This window comes from Neolamprologus multifasciatus, chromosome 16, assembly GCF_963576455.1.
Source record: "Neolamprologus multifasciatus chromosome 16, fNeoMul1.2, whole genome shotgun sequence".
In the NCBI taxonomy this organism is placed as follows: Eukaryota; Metazoa; Chordata; class Actinopteri; order Cichliformes; family Cichlidae; genus Neolamprologus; species Neolamprologus multifasciatus.
In genome coordinates this window covers 6,652,345-6,672,322 of record NC_140454.1, presented here as the reverse complement: position 1 = coordinate 6,672,322, position 19,978 = coordinate 6,652,345, and the positions used below count along the sequence as shown (strand labels likewise).

Sequence of the window (19,978 nt, the reverse complement as noted above, 5' to 3'; positions counted from 1 at the left end):
AGCATGTAATTTGGTAAAACAAAAATCAAATAATGTAGCATATAAAGGGAAAAAGCTGTTTTTAAGCTAGAATTTACTGTAATGCAATTTGTTATTTCAAATGTAAGAAATATACTTTTTTATTCATAAATGTAATGGTGGTTAGTTATTTCCAGCTGAACTGGTCATTCACTTTGTCTTCATTTGTCAGCAGCTCAAAGAGCTAACCTCTGCTGCGTATCAGCTGACATGCGGCTGAAATTATATTTGTGTAAACCTGGATGAGGGCAATGAGAGATTCAGAGATTCTTTCAGTTTCTCCTTACTTCAGTGACCACAGAAGAACAGCAAAGTGTCGTCGGCCTCCTGTCACCTTTGCTTCAGCTCCCCGCCATGTTTGTTTTTCATTACTGAAGCACATCCTCGCGGGGTAGAGCCTTGTCAACACCCCTAGGGTTTGTACCGTCATGTGGAACCACAGATGATGTTTGTCATTCTGCCATTGCTGGTCTCCTCATTGTTTTCCTGCACACCTGTCCCATTTCCTGGAGCTGATGTAACTGCAGATTAATGGGGTTAGGTTTCTCCTGGGAAAATGATGTTTATTTGTGTTTTCATTATCATCTGAGTGAAATGGTTTCCTGCAGATGTTTGTTGCAGTGATCCTCAACCTGATGACCTAAAGAAATTCAATAGTTTATTAAATATCAATGTAAAAAAGGTAAACAGCAAATATTTTAGTTTTATTTTCCAAAAATAATGAAATATCAACTTCCTACAGGGTCAGTTTGTTTGTAATGCCCATCTTTAATTAATTTCAAGCACAAGTCCCTCTGTACACCTTTCTTCCCCAAATGTTTTTGTGTGCGTGTTAGCTATCGTTACAGTAGCACTTCTAATTTCACTGTGGGGATGAGCAACCGACTTGTGAGGTCTAATGGGAATCAAAGCAGAGCATAAAGAATTAAAGCTTATCTTATTCCTTCCTCCTGTAGGGAAGAGGAGGAGAGCCTGCGGGATAAGATCCGTGCAGACCACGAGCGAGCACTGCAGGAGGCAAAGGAGAAACTGCGAAAGTCACGTGAGGAGCTCAAGGCTGAGATTCAGACGGAGAAGAACAAAGTGATGGAGGACCTGAAAAAGAAGGACGTAGGGCCCAAACCGTTGCCGCCGGTACCCATGCCTAAGGTGGTGGGCGTGAGCGACGGCGAGCCCCCAGAACCCGACGTCAAAGAGAAACGAGACAAGATAAGAGAGGTAACGTGATCAGTCTCTTCTTGCTTTTCTTGATTTGATTCATTTTAAATAAGAAGTCAATCTCTGTTTCTCAACCCCCCACTGAGAGCAAAAACAAAAATGGCCCTCCCACGCAGGAAAGGTGGAAGTGCACATCAGTGATCTAGAAATTCGGATGAAAACAATTTCAAGCCCTTTTGCTTTGATATGGTTATGTTAATGCAGCAAGAAGAAAGAACTCGTTTTCATATTCGTAGCTTATTAGACTCAGCTTTTACATACAGTTAGTGTTTGTTTTCAGTTCTTTGACAGCAGTGCTGCAAAACATTTGCACTTTTAATCACATATTTCCATTTTAAGCAAATACATCTTATCTTAGTTTTTGCTAAAGATTTTATTTGCAGGAAATGGAGATTTGTTGGTGTGTTGAGAAACGCAGGTGCCATTGTATGCGTTTGCCAGCATGGGACCTACAGTATAATACCACTTATGAGATTATGTCTCCTTTCACTGTGGCAGCTTTGGTTAACATAATTAAATCAATGCCATTAAATCCCATGAAGCCCAGTCTTGCAGTAAAGTGCAGGATTGGTGTGTGGTGTGTGTGCGGCCCAGTGAGTCCTCCTCTGTACTGTATATTTGAATACTTTTTCTGTAGCCTGTCTGCCTGAGCTCCAGCTTTTATTGAAAGCAACAGCGAGCCAGACGGACAGTGCATGTGCAGAATGCAGATGGTGCTATCTGGTCCCGCTCTCTATGCCAGGCCCAGCGTATCTCCCTCTCCGTGCTCCTCTTCCTTTCTCGCCCCCTGCAAGTTCTCCTGCATAATTGCCTCGTATCGTCTCCCACGAAACAGCACTTGGAGTCAGAACACTCGTGGCGTATGGGAGCAGGGCCCATTCACTCCAAACCCGCCTTTGTCTGTAAAGGCCCCTTTTTGTTCCTTTCATAATTACCATTCAGAGAGAATGCCGAACACTCCCAAATGAGCAAGAAAGTAGCAGCTGTATGGGCTACGGCACAGTACACTCCCCTTTTCCTGATTGCCTTGTGATTCCAAGAAGAAAGTCTAATCACACTCTGCAAAACAATTGCGACTGCGAAGCTGGAGCTTTTTCTTTTTTCCTCTTTTAAATCCCGGCTAGAGGCAGCCATTTGGCTTGCATTTTGCTGCCATGAATTCAAGTCCAAAGGGATGTTTCAGCATCCATCTTCTTATCATTGTTCATTTTGTATGTAGACAGTCAGCAGGCTGTTACCACCCAGATTACATGACGTTATTTCAACCGCCTGACTTTTTTTTCTGACAGTGTTTCTCCTGCATCAGTTTCGAAGTTATTTTGATTTGCTTCAAATTGACATCTGCGCTCACTCCGTGGCTGCGAAGGATCACTGATTGCAAATGATTGTTTCTGGTTGTATAATCAGTTTGGATTGTTTGCTGGGTAAGAAGTTGTCTGGTGGTCTCAAAACTCAAGCAACCACTTGTAAGAAAATAAAAGTTTCTTGTTTTGTGGTTAAAAATATATATTTGTTGAAAATGTTACGTAAAGCAGTTTCACCCCGGTTCGTTTTTATTCCTCAGGCCTCCAGAGACTACACCGGACTCAGTAGTCATTTCACAAAACCTTTATTCATCTTCAGTTACACATGCACCTTCTAAAGGGGAGATGTACAGGGCCGGTGTCCCTCTGCAGATCTTCACTTCTTTGTTTGTTACAACCAGTTTTATAGAAGCGACCCCATCGTAAAACCCACATGGTGTGTTGTAAATTCTGTGTTTGTGTATGTATGTGCGAGCACGTGAGTGCCTGTGTGTGTATGTGAGTGAGTGTGCGTGTGGGTGTGTGACTTGTCGGTCATAAAAGTCCATCTCCCCTCACCCAAGCTACACCAAATTCCTCTGCAAAACATAGAAAACATATTACAAGCACTGAGACCCCCACTCTGCATCCACTGGGCCATTGGCCTCTTGTCATCTTACTTTTACAGCTAAGCATGTGGAGAGTCTGATGCAAGCCTACTTCTAAGTTATGACAGTTATTAGAGCAGGGCGATATGGCCAAAAATATTTATCACGATATATATTTGAAAATTTGGGATAACGATATAACTGACGATATAATTTCTGCGAGACAAAATACAACTCCACAACTTTACTAGCGCAAAAAAAAAAAAAACCCCATCCATTTATTTACACTTAAACATGCAGCTGTTTTTTTATGTGCATTAAAGCTATATAAACATTTAACAGTGCAAATGCAAATTCCTTGCTGAAAGTTTAACCAAAGGGCATCTCCAGTAGAAATGTGCTGACATATCCTGAGCTTAACCATGTATAATATCCACTGAAGTTAAAAAGAGGCGCTTTGCTACATTAAACTGCAGTGTGCCAAATAAAAAAGTCAAATTTGTATTTTTTGGACCATAAGGTGCACGGGATTATAAGGCAACAAAACATTCAGATAAATCAAACTTTATTAAACTCATTCTTCTTTCTTCCTGCACTTCTGTACCATTGATTCATTAATGCTGTATTCTATCACAGCTGTTCTATTCCCATGTTGTTGCAGTATATTAATGACTAACCTCATATTGTGGATGAATTATCTCAGTTGTCCTCCTGACTGAAGTTTGGTCCGTTTACAGCATCCTGCCATGCGACTGCATTTGTCGCTAACCATCAGGAACCTTCACGTTAACTTTTATCGAGTGGAAAAGTGTTAGCGTTCATCCTCCAGCTTCACTGTTTATGTTATGCTAACATAGCTGTGTCGCTAGCGGTCACGTAGCACATCATTATATACCACCTAGCCCAACTTCAGTAACCCTACAAACGTCACTGTGGTGTAGCTTCCTGTCTTCATTTATGTTGGAAGTGATAGCAGAGCAGTACGTTTGATTTTTTTCAGAAATCTCTCAGACAGAACATGCTATATCATGCTTGGGTAACTAGCGAAACTAGTGAGCTATCTTCCTGCTAACTTCTAACTCCGTTAAATGTAATGAATTCTGTTTTCGTGGATGCATGGATGTTAAACGTCATAGTTACACCTGGTAAAGCAGCAATGCTGATCGTTTTATTAAAGATGGAAGAATTTAGACAGTTTTTAACTCTCAGTGATGTTCGTTTGACTTCGGGACCTTAAAGGACGGAGTTTAGGACCCAGATTACTCCCAGATTTCCGAGCACCTTAGTCCGACAAATACGGCAATAACGACGGCTTGCATGTTCTATAAAAAAATGTGCTGACGGACAAACACCAAACCAGTTAAGTTGCACCATTTTTACAAACTAATTCTGGTTCATCCGTTTCACTCAATCTGCTTTCCCCATTCTCATTCTCTGTTACCGCCGTGCTTTTTCGGCACTGCGCATGCGCGTTTTACCCATATTCTATCGCGATATTTCATTTTCTTATTGTTGTACATTGCCTGCATTGTACCGGTATTACCGTGAACGGTATAATATGGCCCAGCCCTAACAGTTATGAGCTTTTATTACATTCAGGGACAAGCATCAGCATCAACATCCCCCAACTGTAACTTCCTGTCTCCTTTCATGACAGGCAGACCTCCAATGTCAATAAATTCCTCTCCCTCTACACAGTTACACACACTCTCAGGCCCACAGCTAAACCAAACTAAAACACACAGACAAATCCTTCCCCATTCCTCTGATCTACTGCTGGACCCGCTCATCTAAGCAAATGTAAGCACATTATATTCTAATAATGTTTTCTTTTACTCACAAAAACCAGCCAACACAAAATAGAACTCTGACATAAAACACTCGTCAATAAAACAACATACAATGTTTTTGCCTACTGTTTCAGTGTTTACACATTTAAACGACTTGGAAACACTACAAGACACTGATAAAAGGATTAAAGAATGAGACAAAAGTTATAACTTAATAGTATTTTACCTATTCACTGGTTATCTGTCCACTTATAAAAGTAAACTAAATCATTTGCTGTATTTAAATGTACTTATAGGTTTCAGTGCTCTCCCTCTGCTCTATATTGACAGGCGACAGCTTTCCTAGATGGACCGTGCTCATTTTCAGTTTTGTTGTTTTTGGCTCTCCATAGCTGTTGCCACACTCATCAGCAGGCGCTGTGTTATGGATTTGTGTTCTGTTAATTGCTGGTCTTGACAAAAATGTGAAGATTTAAGACAGACTAAAGCTGATGGTTAATATTATTTGGTGCTTCATTGCACAGGAATACCAGATTATTAAAACCAAATCTAATAGACGAGAAAGAGTACTTTTTAAAAATGCAAATAAAGGATCTTTATAATTTCCATGAGCACTGCAATTTGGAAATAACATGGTGTTTACTGGTTAACGCTAAAGACTACAATTTTGAGCCTTTGCAGTCCAGCTCAGGATTTGGCAGTCAGAGAACTTGGTCAGATCCAACGTCGTAATTGTTCTGCTTTTTTGATCGGTCATGCTGCTCAGGCTCTTTGTTGCTGCAGAAATAGAAAAGAACTTGCTTTTATGACTTCCAAATGCATATTTCATTGACACCCCCCGTCTCCCCACCCCAGCATGCAGTAGCTCAGAGCTCTGTGCTCTTTAGCTATTCAGCTAATTATGTGACCCAGACATCAGCGGCCATTAAACCTGTGTCTGGAGATGGAAAGAAAAAGAAGTGAATGAATTTGACTGTTGCCGTCTATTCCTGTCACATCATGAGGTATTGTTGGCCCAGAGCTGTTGAAATAAGGTGGCTGGAGTTAATAGACTGTGGCTCAAAGGCACCATTCACTTAAAGGAGTACTAAAATTTGTACATTAATAATATTAAAAAACACTAGTGCCTCTAGACAGGTTATAGAATAGGATGTCATGAACACTTTAAAGCAAAAGGGTGAAAAACATGATTAGTTTCTTAATCTATAGTACTGTAGATGAGAGACGGGCACAGATGTGAGTTCCAGTTGTTAAGTGATATTAACATGTTGTCACAGTGTCTATGTGCTGAGATGTTACTGTTAAAGAGTTGCTAACACAATGCTCAACATACAAAGGCTTACAGTATCTTACATTTAGGCCTGTAAGTATTTGGACAATGGATTTGATATCAAAAAATTAAAATGTAATTGAAGCGCAGACATCCAGGCTTGAAGTCCAACAAAGCGTTTAGGAATTCTGCCCATTTTAATACAGGTTCTATATTCAGAAGCTCTAATTTAAGTGGACAATAGATTAAACATGAAAATGTTCAGTCAATAATGCAGTATTTTTGGATCATTAGCATACAATGTACTGTCTGACGGGCACAGAAGCGATTGGCGACTTGGCTCAGCAGTCGCTCAAATGTGACTGCAGAGCAAAAGCAAACGATTACAGATTTGTGGCTGATATTGGAGGTAGCACCTGTGTGTGTTTCCCTACAGAGCTATGGACTGCGGCTGTAAAGCCCAGATAAATCAATGACCAAAGCAGCCCTCTTTAAGTGCTGTCTAAAAGGTGCCGCTATCCAGGTGCATCGGCCCATAAAGACACAGAAAAGGTTTCCGATGGAGATGTGAAAAATCTGCAATTGAACCCATGAGTGTCCTCTCCTCCATCTCTTGTGTCAAATCTTTCTTTCTCACAGGTGTCTCCCCCTCAGTCGTGTTTTCGAAGCCCTAATAGTGTTTGGCAGATGGCCTCATATGTTGTCTGCACACCGGGTCTATACTGCAAGTGTGTGTGTTTGTAGCACAGTTGCCTCCGGGGTAGGGCACAGCTTAGCTTTCATCATTCTGTTTCACACTCTCTCTGGCTCTCCAAGTCTTCCCCTCCTCTTGCTCTTAGCCCTCATTCTCTCTTTCTATTTTGATCTTATCATTCTTTTCAATTATTTTTGTTTCCACCTCAGTCTCTTTCTTACTATTAAATCCTTCCCCTTAACTCTCAGCTCCTTTATTCAGCATTATTTAAAAGTCGCCTCGAAGGATTCTCCCTCATTGGTAGCTACAAGTCTTAATAAAATCATAAGGATTTCCATATTGATTTGCTGAACAACGGGCACTTCTCATCTTCAGACAACACTGTGTATTATTTGTATCTAACACAAAAAGTAGACTACAGGGAAAGAGACAATCTACACAATATAAACAGGCTTTGTGTTATCTGTGTTTTACTTCCTTTAGAGCATGTATTGTGGCTGAGCTACAAGCGTTGTTTTTTTGTTTGTTTGTTTTTTTTCTTTGAGGCAATCATGTTTGGTTGTGTAAGGCTTAATGCTTTCTTGTAACCAGCCTTTTGCAGCACGAGGTTAACTGGTGACATTTGACACTCCATCCCTTCAGGAGAAGGCAACAATATCCACACGATATGTGCGAGCAAATAATAAGGGCAGAAGAAAGGTTGTGAAAAACAGAACACTAATCCAGAGGGGAGAGTGTTGATCATTAAAGCCATTTGTCTTCTATAAATGAAACATAGTAAAACATAAAATCTAAATTCCCCAGTCGCAGAATCATCTCCTGTCAGGACAATGGAAGCAAGCGTCTGGAAAGCAGAGCTCATTAGCAAGAAACATCATTTATATTATATTTCACAGCATAGATTATTTCAACAGCACAATGTTAGCACTGGAGGTAACCATCTTGGAATATAGACGAATGCTCCCAGGCTGGAATAATTAGAGCTTTTTCCCTCCTTCGTTATCTGGATGTTACTGCGATGAACCTTATTGGCATGTCTCAGCATTCTTCTGGAAAAGAAGAAAAAAAGACATGCCCACTTTTTTCTTCAGTGGCTCTAATCCTCTTCCATATATTTCTGATGTTTTATCCTGGAAAAAAGTCCTTCTTCCTAGCTCATGTCGTCATAGTATTTGCTTACATAAAGTTCCTCAATCACATGAGAAGTTCAAGTTCTCAAACTTTGTCTGTTGTGCTTCATTTTGAAGCACGCTAAAAGGTAATACCCTCAACACAATTTGTTTTAGTCTATTATTAAAAGTAAATTAAAAAGGCTCTGAAATGTATGTCTGCACAATAGTGTCCTTCAGTTTAGTTTCACTCCATGTTTTCTGTTGGTAGTCCATGCTCCACCATGGGGCTCTATTCTCCACCAACGGGACCCTTTCCTAGTTTGAGGAACAGAGATTTGATGAGACAGCGGTATTTTATCACAGCTTGTGTCAAATGTGTTGAGGTCCAGTCACTCATATCACAGTGCAACAATGCAAGTAAAGGTTTAGTCTTAAATATTAATACTGGTTGAACTGCTTTTCCGCCCCATTAGTAGGGAAAATGCTTTGTTTGCTCACAGTGTGCTGTAATGTTTTTACATATTAATAAATACTAACCATGATAGGAGAGCTGTAATGGCGTATCGGTGTTAGGTTACTCAAAGCATTTGAATATCATTACAAGTCACCATTGAAGTTTGGAAAAAGACCTCTTTAATAGAGGTAGAAATCAGAGTAACTCGATGATGATCACTACACAGTGATTTTGTCGTACATTGCAGAACGGTCATCTATCATACATTAGAGTGTCTGTAAATTGGAATTGATTGTCTGTTACATTTAAAGCCCTTGATGACTTGGCTCCAGGTTGCCAATAGGAATTGCTATGTTGTCACACCTGGATCATCAAGTTACAAACCCCTGACCACAAACCTTTGTTGGGTACTAGCCAACGTTTGTTTTTCAAAGGCTTTTCTTTCTTCAGTAACTAAAAATATCATACAGGTATGTCTAAATACTGTGCATGTACACAGAATAGTTTAGAGTACTGTACCTTACTGAAAAAATGAAGAGTAACCATGGCGATCCCTGACGATGTCCTTGTTTTCTTCCTTCCAGCTCCGCTTGTCAGAATTGCTTTGCTCTAACTTGTACTTGTTTAGTGTCCTGCTACCAGATGAGTGTGAAAAGAATAATTTAAAGTAGTAAGATAAAGCTCAGAGAGTTTTTGTCAAGAAAGTGTACTTTTGAGATTTGTTCACATATAGAAAAGGAAAAACAATCTACTGCTGCACCACATCTATGTTGCTACTTCATAACTAAAGTTTCCACTCACCAGTAATAGTCTTTTATCACAAAGCAGTTGTAGCCTTAACCTACAGAGTGAACATTCAGATGTTGTCTCAACAGCTTTAAAGTTATTGGCCATGTTGCCATGTGTCCCGTCATCCTAAACGGGTTGAATAAAAATTAAGAGTGTGTGTTTTCCTCTGTCATTTGTTAATCTCACTTGTACTTGTTTTTGGTAAGTTCTGGTAAATTGTTTGTTCCCTCCTCTACCCTCAATTTGCCTATTGGATAGAGACCCAACAGTGCGTCCCAGTGCATTGCCTGAGCTCCTCGGACAGGAACCTGATAACTTACACTTAAAATCTAAACACAACCAGGCTTTTGCAGTTTGGGCTTCTCGGTTTTGGTCTGTTATTTACCTTACACTGGGTTTTTCGTTCTTTGTTTTGGGTTGCTAATCTGCTATAAACAGTTTTGCTGAAGAAGGCTAAATGGAAGTGTAGGAGTAGCCAATGCTGGTAGTATATGTTCCGCGTTGCTCATTCATTAGCTGATACGTCTGGAAATATCTGATGGTCGAGCATGTCTGTCAGCCAAAACTAAGAGCTTAACTGCACTTTGCTGGAGAGCTGGTGTTGAATACCTTTATCGGGTGAAAGGCAGAGAGCGTCCTGATTGTTTTAAGTACAGGACAGGCATAATGAGCCTCAATTAGACCTCAAGTGATGGAGAGAGAGAGACATTGAAAGTGGCAGAGGACAGGCTCGACTTACAATGGTCATCTATCCCTTTGGGCTGCTGCCACAGTACAACAGCTCTATCTCTAATATTTTTTTTCCTGTCATTTAAACAATAGAAAAGTCTAAATGACAGCAGTTTCATCTTTTCATCTCTTCCCTTCCAGTAAAATCACAGGGCTGACAGTGAAATCTGTTTTTCACTGTCAGTCATGTGATTTCCCCCCTCCTTATCTTGTCTGTTTACAAAATATCTGCCTGCCTTGTGTATGTGTGTAACTCGGTTTGATCACTTGTCTTTGTGTGGATATCTTGTGCTTTTACGGATGAGCATCATACATCAAACTGTATTTTCCCCCCTAAGAGTGAGCAAGAATGGCAAAAAACTTTTTTTTTGTACTTTCAGAAAACTGTCTGACATTTCAGAACTGGCTCAATTGACGAAAGAGAGAAAGCTGCAATTGGACTGCAGTTTCTGTCTCAAAGTGCTTTCTCATGGGTCAATTATGTGGTTCTCCTCTATGTAAAAGATTGAATTAGGTTGTGATTCTTCAGTCCTTCTCCAAGCTTAGCAATCAGAGAAACATGAATGGAAAAATCAGACTGTTTTCCTTCAAGCTCCGGTGTCAGCTGTAATTAAGGCTACGTCCACACGTACCTGGGTATTTTTGAAAACGCAGATTTTTCTATGCGTTTGCACCTTTCGTCCACACGTAAACGGCGTTTTTGGTCACCGAAAACGGAGATTTTTAAAAACTCTGGCCAGGGTGGATATTTTTGAAAACTCTGAAATGAATTTCTACAATACTGTACTCTCTGCAGTGTTTAAATGCTTACATATACACACACAGTTACTGTCCCTCCACACATACGACTCGGTTCTGCTTCTATGCCCCAACTTTGTTTACTTTTTCCCACCGAGGCTTCTAGACTTGTGATTGGCCAACATTTCTGCACGGTTAGGAATATAGCGCCACCTGTTGCTTTGGCATGTTCCTAGCAGTATTTTCCTTCATTTCTGCCTTTACGTGTGGACGGATTATTTTTTAAAACGAAAACGGAAAATCTCTGTTTTCAAAAATACCCGTGTACGTGTGGACGTAGCCCAAGTGTGCACCTGAATCCAAACTACCACATCTATGTTGCTACTTCATAATTAAAGTTTCCACTCACCAGTAATGGTCTTTTATCGCAAAGCAATTGTAGTCTTATCTTGGCTTTGTTCACAATAATATTGACTTCATACTCTCTTGGGGATAGAAATAGCACTACAAGGTTGCTAGTACACATCAAACCTATAACATAAATTTACAGCAAGTGACATTTTATGGATTTTTTCCCCCCCAAGAAATATTAGATCTTTCTTACTGCTCAAGCGAAGGAAAGTATGTTTTTTCCCAAAACAACCTTTCTGCAGTGGATGCTTTATTTGATGAATATTTTATATAAATGTTGCATAAAAAGTAAGAAAATTTGTGTTTGGATAACTTCTGTGTTACTTCTGTAACAATGCTTCTTCTCCTTAATTGGTGCCACATTTGTAAGAAAAATGCATTTGTGGGGTAGTTAACAGATTCTGTCATTGACTCTTGTTTTGATTTTCTATATCCCAGGTGCTGACTATCAGGTGCCTGATTAGCGCCTGATTAGCAGCACCTGTGAGCATGAACCCTGCCACGTTTGACTGATCTTAATATGGCCCATAGGGCAACTTGCAAAACCAAGACATGCAGCATTATTTGGAGTGAGAGCTAGTATCATCTACAAATTGAAAGCCAAGTTCCATATAATGGAAGATGTACAATAAGTTGACAACATAAGAAAACAGTTTCCTCACTCTGTCTGCACTTAAGAAGTGTAGGTAGTCGTCTACAGATCTACTATCAAGGTTTGCAGGATGATATGGCTGATAGCTCTCTACCCAGAGAATCCAGAACAGACTGCACACAGCCAGGGCTACCAGGAGGCCTGGCATGACTTCCTGTTCACCGTCAAACCCAATTGTGCTTGTTTCAGCAACATGTGCACTGGAATCTGAACATGTGGAGGAACATTATGTTCAGTGATTTGTCCAAATTCTGCCTACAGCAGATGGCTTGTAAGAGTGGCTTAAACACAAGTATGGAGACAGCACAGAGAACGCCATGCTGTTTGCGGCACCATTAGGGTAACAGCTCAGTGGGGGCAGCATGATGGTGTGGAGCAGCATCTCAGTCATGGGAAAAATGAGGCCTGTCATCATTGGAGACAATCTCAATGCCGAGAGAGATCTGAATGAGATTCCACAAAGAGTGGCAGTCCCATATCTCCACAGTCTGGGGCCAAACTCTGTCCTTCAAGATGAAAACGCTTGCTTACACACAACAGGGTTTATTGGAGACTACCTCCAGAATTTGGGAGTGGAAAGGATGGAACGGCCTGCCTGCAGTCCTGACCTCAGCCCCATTGAACTCTTGTGGGATCAGCCGGATTGTTCTCTTCGTGCCAGCGTGACCAGAACAATCACATTGGCATACTTGTGACAAATGCCAGGCTGTTGTGGCTGTGGATGATTCTGGTTATCAAATAAATAAACTGTTAAATTGCCAATTGTTTTTTCAATCTTTAATCATTCAGTGCAGTAAATGGCATCAAACAAGAGCCAATAGCAGAATAAGCTGTTTGGCATCGAAAGAGAAGATTTGGCAAGTTTTTCTTGGGCACAACTCGCATACTCAACTCTGCTGCTCAACCTACAAATGCAAATGTGACACCATTTAAGGGGAAATGACGGGCTTTCCAGCACTACAACATTTATTGCCAAGGATTGTTACAGCAAAGAAATAGTCAGTAAAACACAAATTTCCTTACTTTTTGTGCTAAGTTTAGTAGTTGTGCTTATCACAGCAGCTACAAAGCTCTCAGTAGACAGATAAAATACAGATTGAAAGCCATTATCCAAATCATTGTTACAATACATTATGCAGATCATTATACATTCAAGGGCCTCGCTGCATTGGGTGTGCAGACATCTGCTTACATGGACAAAGCTCCAGAGTGCAAGTGATTACCTGAACTTTCATATTTATTCAGCAGTTCTGTTCTTTAAGAACACTTTGTAAGCACTGCATTTAAATGTGAACAGGATGATGATTCAACATTTCCAGTGCAAAGTGCATTCTTGCCCACAACACTAACCAAAACAGAGCCCACTTTAAAAGACTTTCAGCCACCTGCTCCCAAAACCATCATGAGTAATGAATCACCAGGTTTCGAGTCGCAAGGAAATGAAATTCTAAGTCAATACAAAAACACAAAGCAGAGATATTAAAATGCTGTGAACTGGTATTGAATCATGAGCAACAAGTCCATGACTGACCTCTTGTGTGTGATGTACATTCAAGTTGATTAGTCTGAGATACTGATTGCAGGCTTTTTATTCTTGCTAAAGACACTCTTAAATAAAGAGTGTGTTTTTTCACTGTATTTTCATACATTTATTCAGAGGCTGAAGGCTACAGCTCGATTTCATGTATCCACCTGGAAAACTCTTTATGTCAGCAGCAATGTTCCCTCTAATTTTTCATGTGTCTGAGCGAACGCTCAAACTCCCTGAGCGGTCCCTTGGACCACTGTGAGCAACAGTAGACGTGTGCACTGTGGTCACGCCAGCATCGAATCCATCCAAGTTACATGGTTTATTAAAATAATCAAATTACAGCATTTACATTTATGTTAGACGGCTTTTAATTAAGTGCTTTAGCCCACTTACAATGAAAATTTAAAAAAAATTTGTTCATGACCTGTGTAGTATGTTCACACTATTGGAAGTAAAAATAACATGAACTCCAATTTTGAAAACACAACTTTCTTTCTTTCTTTTTTAAAATAAAGCTCTGACTTGTCTTATGAGTCTGTGGTCTGGGAGAGAGTCTGTAACTCTCAGTCTGAATAAAATACAGTATATAAAGACCAATGTTGGGCAAATAATTATATAGCTACTTCTTCAAAACAGTAACTGAGTTTTGCAAACAAAGTTTTTGTTTTTTTTCAACATTTCAAACTATTTACAGACCGATCAGCTGTTCTGCATCAAATTTGATGCCACACAAATTATTTGTGCCACTCCAAAAAATAATTTCTGTCCACTATGAGATAAAGGAGAACAGCCTGATACCTGCAGGCCTGACAACACATGTGTCACTCCTGTAACACCTGTAACATTCAGCAATCGCCTCATTGTTCTGACACACACAACAAAACTGACTACAGTACACACTAACTACACAGGATTTGCGCTAAACGTTGCAAATCTCTCACATCTCAGAGATGTTTTACTCCTAAAACTTCCCCCTTGATTGGTCGACATGGTACATTTTTACACCAATAGGAAAGGCTGGATTTTTTTTGGTGTTGTTTTTGCTTGTGTTGAGTGCTTTCAAGCGTTTTCCTTATAAAACACAGTTTTTACCATTTCTTCCCGCAGTAAATATAAACAACGATAGTATTCAGGAAGAAAACCAAACATTGCAGATATTTTTATCATAACTCTGGTCTCATGTGGCCGATCAACACAATTTAAAAACTGGTATAAAGTCCACACTTTCTGTCAATTGTTCCGTCTGTCCTGATCACATTGCCAATGGTTGTACACGTTGTCATTATCATGGCTTCACTCCACATCAGCCACGCCGTTTTTCTAGCTAAAACACCGGTGTCGGCACATAAGGACGCTGTCATAGCCTGTCAACGACGTTGATTAGCTGCGTATATGTGAATCGCATCATTGGCTGGACTATGGGATAAGGTGGCATTGTTCTAATCCCATACGGGAGCAGCCAGTCACTCACTGACTAACACTGCAAAACAGAATTGTTAAAGTTTTAATTTTAATTTCAATTCAGGTTAGATTTTTTTGGGGGGCGCAACGCAGATTTTCTGTGCGCAGAGACCGTGCCAGCAGTGCACAAGCTTAGAGGGAACATTGGTCAGCAGTATGTAGTAAATATTTTGGATGTGAAAACGAGCTGCATGTTCAAATAGTGAAAAATGTTTGCCTCCAAGTTTATCATAAATGGTCACAGTGTCAAGTTCACTTACAGTTCTTTTCCAAGTTTGATGCGGTAAAGCTTAGGCTTATTTAGCTTGTGTACTTCGTTGATTTAAAAAAAAAAAATGCAAAAATGGTTAGATAATGTAAAAAGTCCTGATTTATTTGTCCAATATTTACTCTATTCTGCACTTAATACTTATGGTGAGTCATCCTCTCCCCTTTAAAATATCTCACTGGAAAATATAATCTTCTTGGTTCTCACTTCTAATCTTAGTCATTTTCTTCTAGTTCAGCTTTGATAAAAAATTATCAGTATAAAATCCATAAGCATTGCAGCTTCTTTATGACTTGAAAATGTCAATATGATGCATTACCTTTGAAACTGTGAGTTATTTCATATGTTTAGTTATTTATAGGCCATTACTCATTGGTAGTTCCATATGCAACTGTTAGTCACGACATTAAAACTAGCTGCCTAATAATTTGTACTTTGTTATTATGTCTTTAAACTACAACTCGTGGACAAAGAGCTTTTGTGGTTAACCTGGGGTGCCGGGCCTCTGTGATTTGGACTTTTCTAGTGTATTTTTTGAATGTTTGCTTAGATCCAGATGTTTGGAGTTTGGCAAGATCAGCACCTTAATCTGTTCAGGAAAAGCTTTTGGATTGTTGCTTGTCTTGTTGAGGGAGGCTGCTGCTCTGAGAGGGTGCCATTGTCTTCCCAGTGGACCTGGAAGCCTTACTCTCACTGATGGTCATTTAATTCACTATAATAGAGATAAGGCAAGAGTTTAGTAATCTCTACTTGTTGATAAATGCCTTTAATAACTTGCAATCACCATTTAGATTAAAATATGGCTTCTGAGACATGCTCATTGTCTCCTGGAAACATGGCCCCCGTTGATTTTTTCCAGAGATTGATAGGATTGTCGTCATGATGGGGGGAATTGTTTGATTTGGTTGGAGGTTCCATACATAACACAGAGGTAACCATATTATGAGCCACCATCTCTTGAACTCTTGGCTTCAGAGCTGTTTGAAAACAGCCTATCTTGACTTTTTTACTGCCTCAATTTCATGGGGAATTTATTGCCACCCTCTGCTTAAGTGCCATGAATGTATTTACTGCAAGAGGCAATTCAGATGTCACACTCTTACCACCCTAATGCGTCTTCTGAAAGGACTTCCGTTAAGCCAGATAGGAGGCCTCCATGGGGTGAGTTGGAAGGAGATGAGAAAGATGAGGGCAGGCAGACGGGTGCTTTAAATCAGTCAGACTGACTCTGGAGGTCACTCTAAGCAGCACATAACTCTCCAGCTCCCCAAACCTCCAAAAGCTTGTCATTGTGTCCCACTTCTGTGTGAGCTGAGCTCATTTTTTTAAAATAATTTATTTTGTATTATTTTTTTTAATATACATTATTTTTTTCTCGAGTAATGGCCTTGGTTGCAGCCGCTGGCTAGAGAGAGATTTACGAATATTTCATTGCCCTGTGGTTGTCCATGACTGTAGATTGTAATTGTGTTTGTGTGTATGAGACTTGAGCACATGAGCCATAAAGGGTGTCTGAATGATGGCTGCTGGTACTTTGGGTAAGAAATGGCCACGGGCACATTGTGCTTCTTGTGTAGGGCAGGCACAAACAGCCGACCAGGTTGCCATTGTGAAGGTCATAGCTTTTAACACATTGTGTAGACCAATGAAGATGGAGCCAAACCTGCCTTTCTGACTAAGACAGCTCATTTTCTTGATTTTGGGAGTTGGATTCTGTGAATAAAGAACATTTAAGAAGACATCGTGTCTTTGGGATAAATTTACAATTTTATGTCTATGTAAGAATACAGATTGGTTGCTGACTGTTTTCACGCATTTCAGTCTTAATAATGCCTATTTACTTTGAGATCAGGGTTTTATTTTGCATTCTTGACCCTGGAGCAGCATTAAATGCATTACATATTGAAAGATTCTTACAAAGCTGCAGTAATTTATTACATACACTACCAGTCAAATGTTTGGACAGACTTTCTCATTTAATGGTTTCCCTTTATTTTTATGACTATTTACATTGTAGATTCTCACTGAAGGCATCAAAACTATGAATGAACACATACAGAATTATGTAGTAAAAAAAAGTGGGACAATTTCTTCAAACATGTTTTATATTTTAGATTCTTCAAAATAGCCACCCTTTGTTTTGTTTACTGCTTTGCACACTCTTGGCATTCTCTCTATGACCTTCATGAGGTCGTCACCTGAAATAGTTTTCAACACTCTTGAAGGAGTTCCCAGGGATGCTGAGCACTTGTCGGCCCTTTTGCCTTCACCCTGTGGTCAATCTCATCCCAAACCATCTTGTTTAGGTCAGGTGACTGTGGAGGCCACTCTCCTTCTTGGTCAAATAGCCCTTACACAGTCTGGAGGTGTGTTTGGGGTCATTGTCGTATTGAAAAATAAATGATGGTCCAACTAAACGCAAACCGGATGGGATGGCATGTCGCTGCAGAATGCTGGGGTAGCCATGCTGTGGCAGTGTGCCTTCAATTTGTATAAATCCCCAACAGTGTCACTAGCAAAGCACCCCCACACCATCACACGTCCTCCTCCATGCTTCACGGTGGGAACCATGCGTGTAGAGAGTATCCGTTCACCTTTTCTGCGTCCCACAAAGCCGGCTTGAACCAAAGATCTCAAATTTGGACTCATCAGACCAAAGCACAGTTTTTTCATCACATGTCCATTCCTCATGTTTCTTGGTCCAAACAAATCTCTTCTGCTTGTTGCTTTTCCTTAGTCGTGGTTTATTAGCAGCTATTTGAACATAAAGGCCTGATTCGCACCAGTCTCCTCTGAACAGTTGATGTAGAGATGTGTCTGCTACTTGAACTCTGTGTGACATTTATCTGGGCTCTAATCTGAGGTGCTGGTAACTTGTGTTTTCTGAGTCTGGATGGATTCATCCTCAGCAGCAGAGGTGACTCCTGGTCTTCCTCATGTGAACATTTTCATCCTAGCAGTTGATGGTTTTTGCGATTGTACTTGGAGACACATTCAAAGTTTTAGCAATTTTACAGACTGACTGACCTTCAATTCCTAAAGTAATGATGGCCTGTCGTTTCTCTTTACTTAGCTGATTGGTTTTTGCCATAATATGAAATCTAACTTTCATCAAAAAGGGCTGTCAGCGGTGCACCAACCTGACTTCTGCACAACACAACTGATGCTCCCAACCCCATTAAAAAGGCAAGAAATAAGCTCTGACAAGGCACACCTGTGAAGTGAAACCATTTCAGGTGTCTACATCATGAAGCTCACTGACAGAAGGCCAAGGGTTTGCAGCGCTGTCAACAAAGCAAAGGGTGGCTACTTTCAGGAATCTAAAACATAGGACATATTGAGAGTTATTTAGCATTTTTTTCTTTGCTACATTATTGCATATATCTTTCTTCTTATACTTGATGTCTTCAGTATGTATCTACAATGTAGAAAGTAGTAAAAATAAAGAAAAACCCATTAAATTAGAAGGTTTTGACTGGTAGTGTATCTCACAGTGTAACATTTTCTCACCATTTGCTTTAACCTTTTAAATCCTTTTACACTTCGGACTGCTTTTTACATTTTTTTCTCTCAACCAAAATGGAAAGACAAATCTTTTTTGTGGGCTGGCCAAATAAATTCCTCAAATGAGAAATACCACTGCCTTTTCCATTGGACCCTGCACCGTGTGTGAGACTTCACTTTTTACTTTCAAGCTCATCAGTTGATAAGGTGTGGGAGGAAAAGAGAGGTTTTTAATCTCTCTCTGGCTCTGACCTTAATAACACAGGGCCACTCTTGGGCTGCCAGTTCATTCCAGAGTGAGCTGGAGTGTATAATGTTGCATGATTAATACTTTTGCAGTTGCAGTATAGAAACTGGGAAGCATGAAAATAAGCAAAACACTGTAGAGGGCGATAATAAAAACCTTCAGTCACAGGTTTCCCGATCCTTAGGCCCAGAACACAACAAGACACGATTTTATTAAGTTGGTCTTCAGACACTGAAACCATGTGTGAATGTGTTTCATTATGCAGTTGAAATGGGGACAGGCTGCCTTACTGAGACGAGTGTGCTGATTGATGATGATCCAGTTTATGACTAATGACTTTTTAATTTTTAAAAAATGGCCTGGATTTGGAAAAATAAGGAGAAATTGCCAGGAGATTGTTTCTAAAAATTCTCTATACTACAAGTGAGCGCTTCGATCACTGGCTAATGTAGCCATTCAGAAATAATGGTTACAAAACAAAAGATGCCTATGAACATAAAGACATATTCATATTCCTTGACAGTGCTGTCTTCCTATATTGATATTCTGGATTGACGTGCCATATCTTGATACATGTCAAGGGATGCTGATACACCAAATATCAGTATTTCAAAAAATACTCAAGAGGGCTCATCCCATGCACAGTCATCCTGAGATGACGTTAGTTGAGCAGACTTGCATGAAACCGGCTCGACTCAAAGAGCATCCAACACTGGGCACACTTAGCTTCAACGAGTCATCAGTTAATTGCTGCATTATCAGAAACAGATTGCACATTATTCCCAACTTGACCTCATTAGTTGCAGACTGTGACAAACATTTATGGCAGGTTTTGGTTGCAGTATTGGTACACTTGATAATGCCATTTTGTCGCAAAAAAATAACCAAGTAAGATAACATTATCTCTTTATTTTATTGGATAAACAAAATTTTGACAGTCTAACTTTGAGGACATAATTTACAGCTTAAAAAGCTGATAAATTGCCATGTATGTTGTTGCAATACCCAGCATATCGCCAAAATCGCAATAATAATTAATCGTGAGTGGAGACATTTTCTGATGAGCTGTTTCCAAACGCAAAAAACATTTTCCTCCTCGTTTCTAAACTCTGCTGCGCTCTCATTCCACTCTTGGAAAAAGAGATTTTTAATCTGTGAGATGTTTACTTGGACAGATAACGGATATAAATAAATAAAACGC

At 39.9% G+C, this 19,978-nt stretch overlaps 1 protein-coding gene and 1 long non-coding RNA gene across 5 annotated transcripts in view; both read left to right on the top strand.

Moving 5' to 3' along the window:
• Positions 1–19,978, top strand: part of man1a2 (mannosidase, alpha, class 1A, member 2) — a 144,457-nt gene that overhangs the window by 32,035 nt on the left and 92,444 nt on the right. For all 4 annotated transcript variants that reach the window (XM_085134472.1, XM_085134474.1, XM_085134473.1 and 1 more), the window contains exon 3: positions 975–1,236. In XM_085134472.1, the coding sequence (XP_084990598.1) occupies positions 975–1,236 (262 nt within the window). The remainder of the gene's footprint in view (positions 1–974; positions 1,237–19,978) is intronic.
• On the top strand, positions 1,243–19,661 carry LOC146500134 (uncharacterized). Its single transcript, XR_014869689.1, has 2 exons — positions 1,243–17,765; positions 17,813–19,661. It is a non-coding gene; the product is annotated as an uncharacterized LOC146500134 (long non-coding RNA).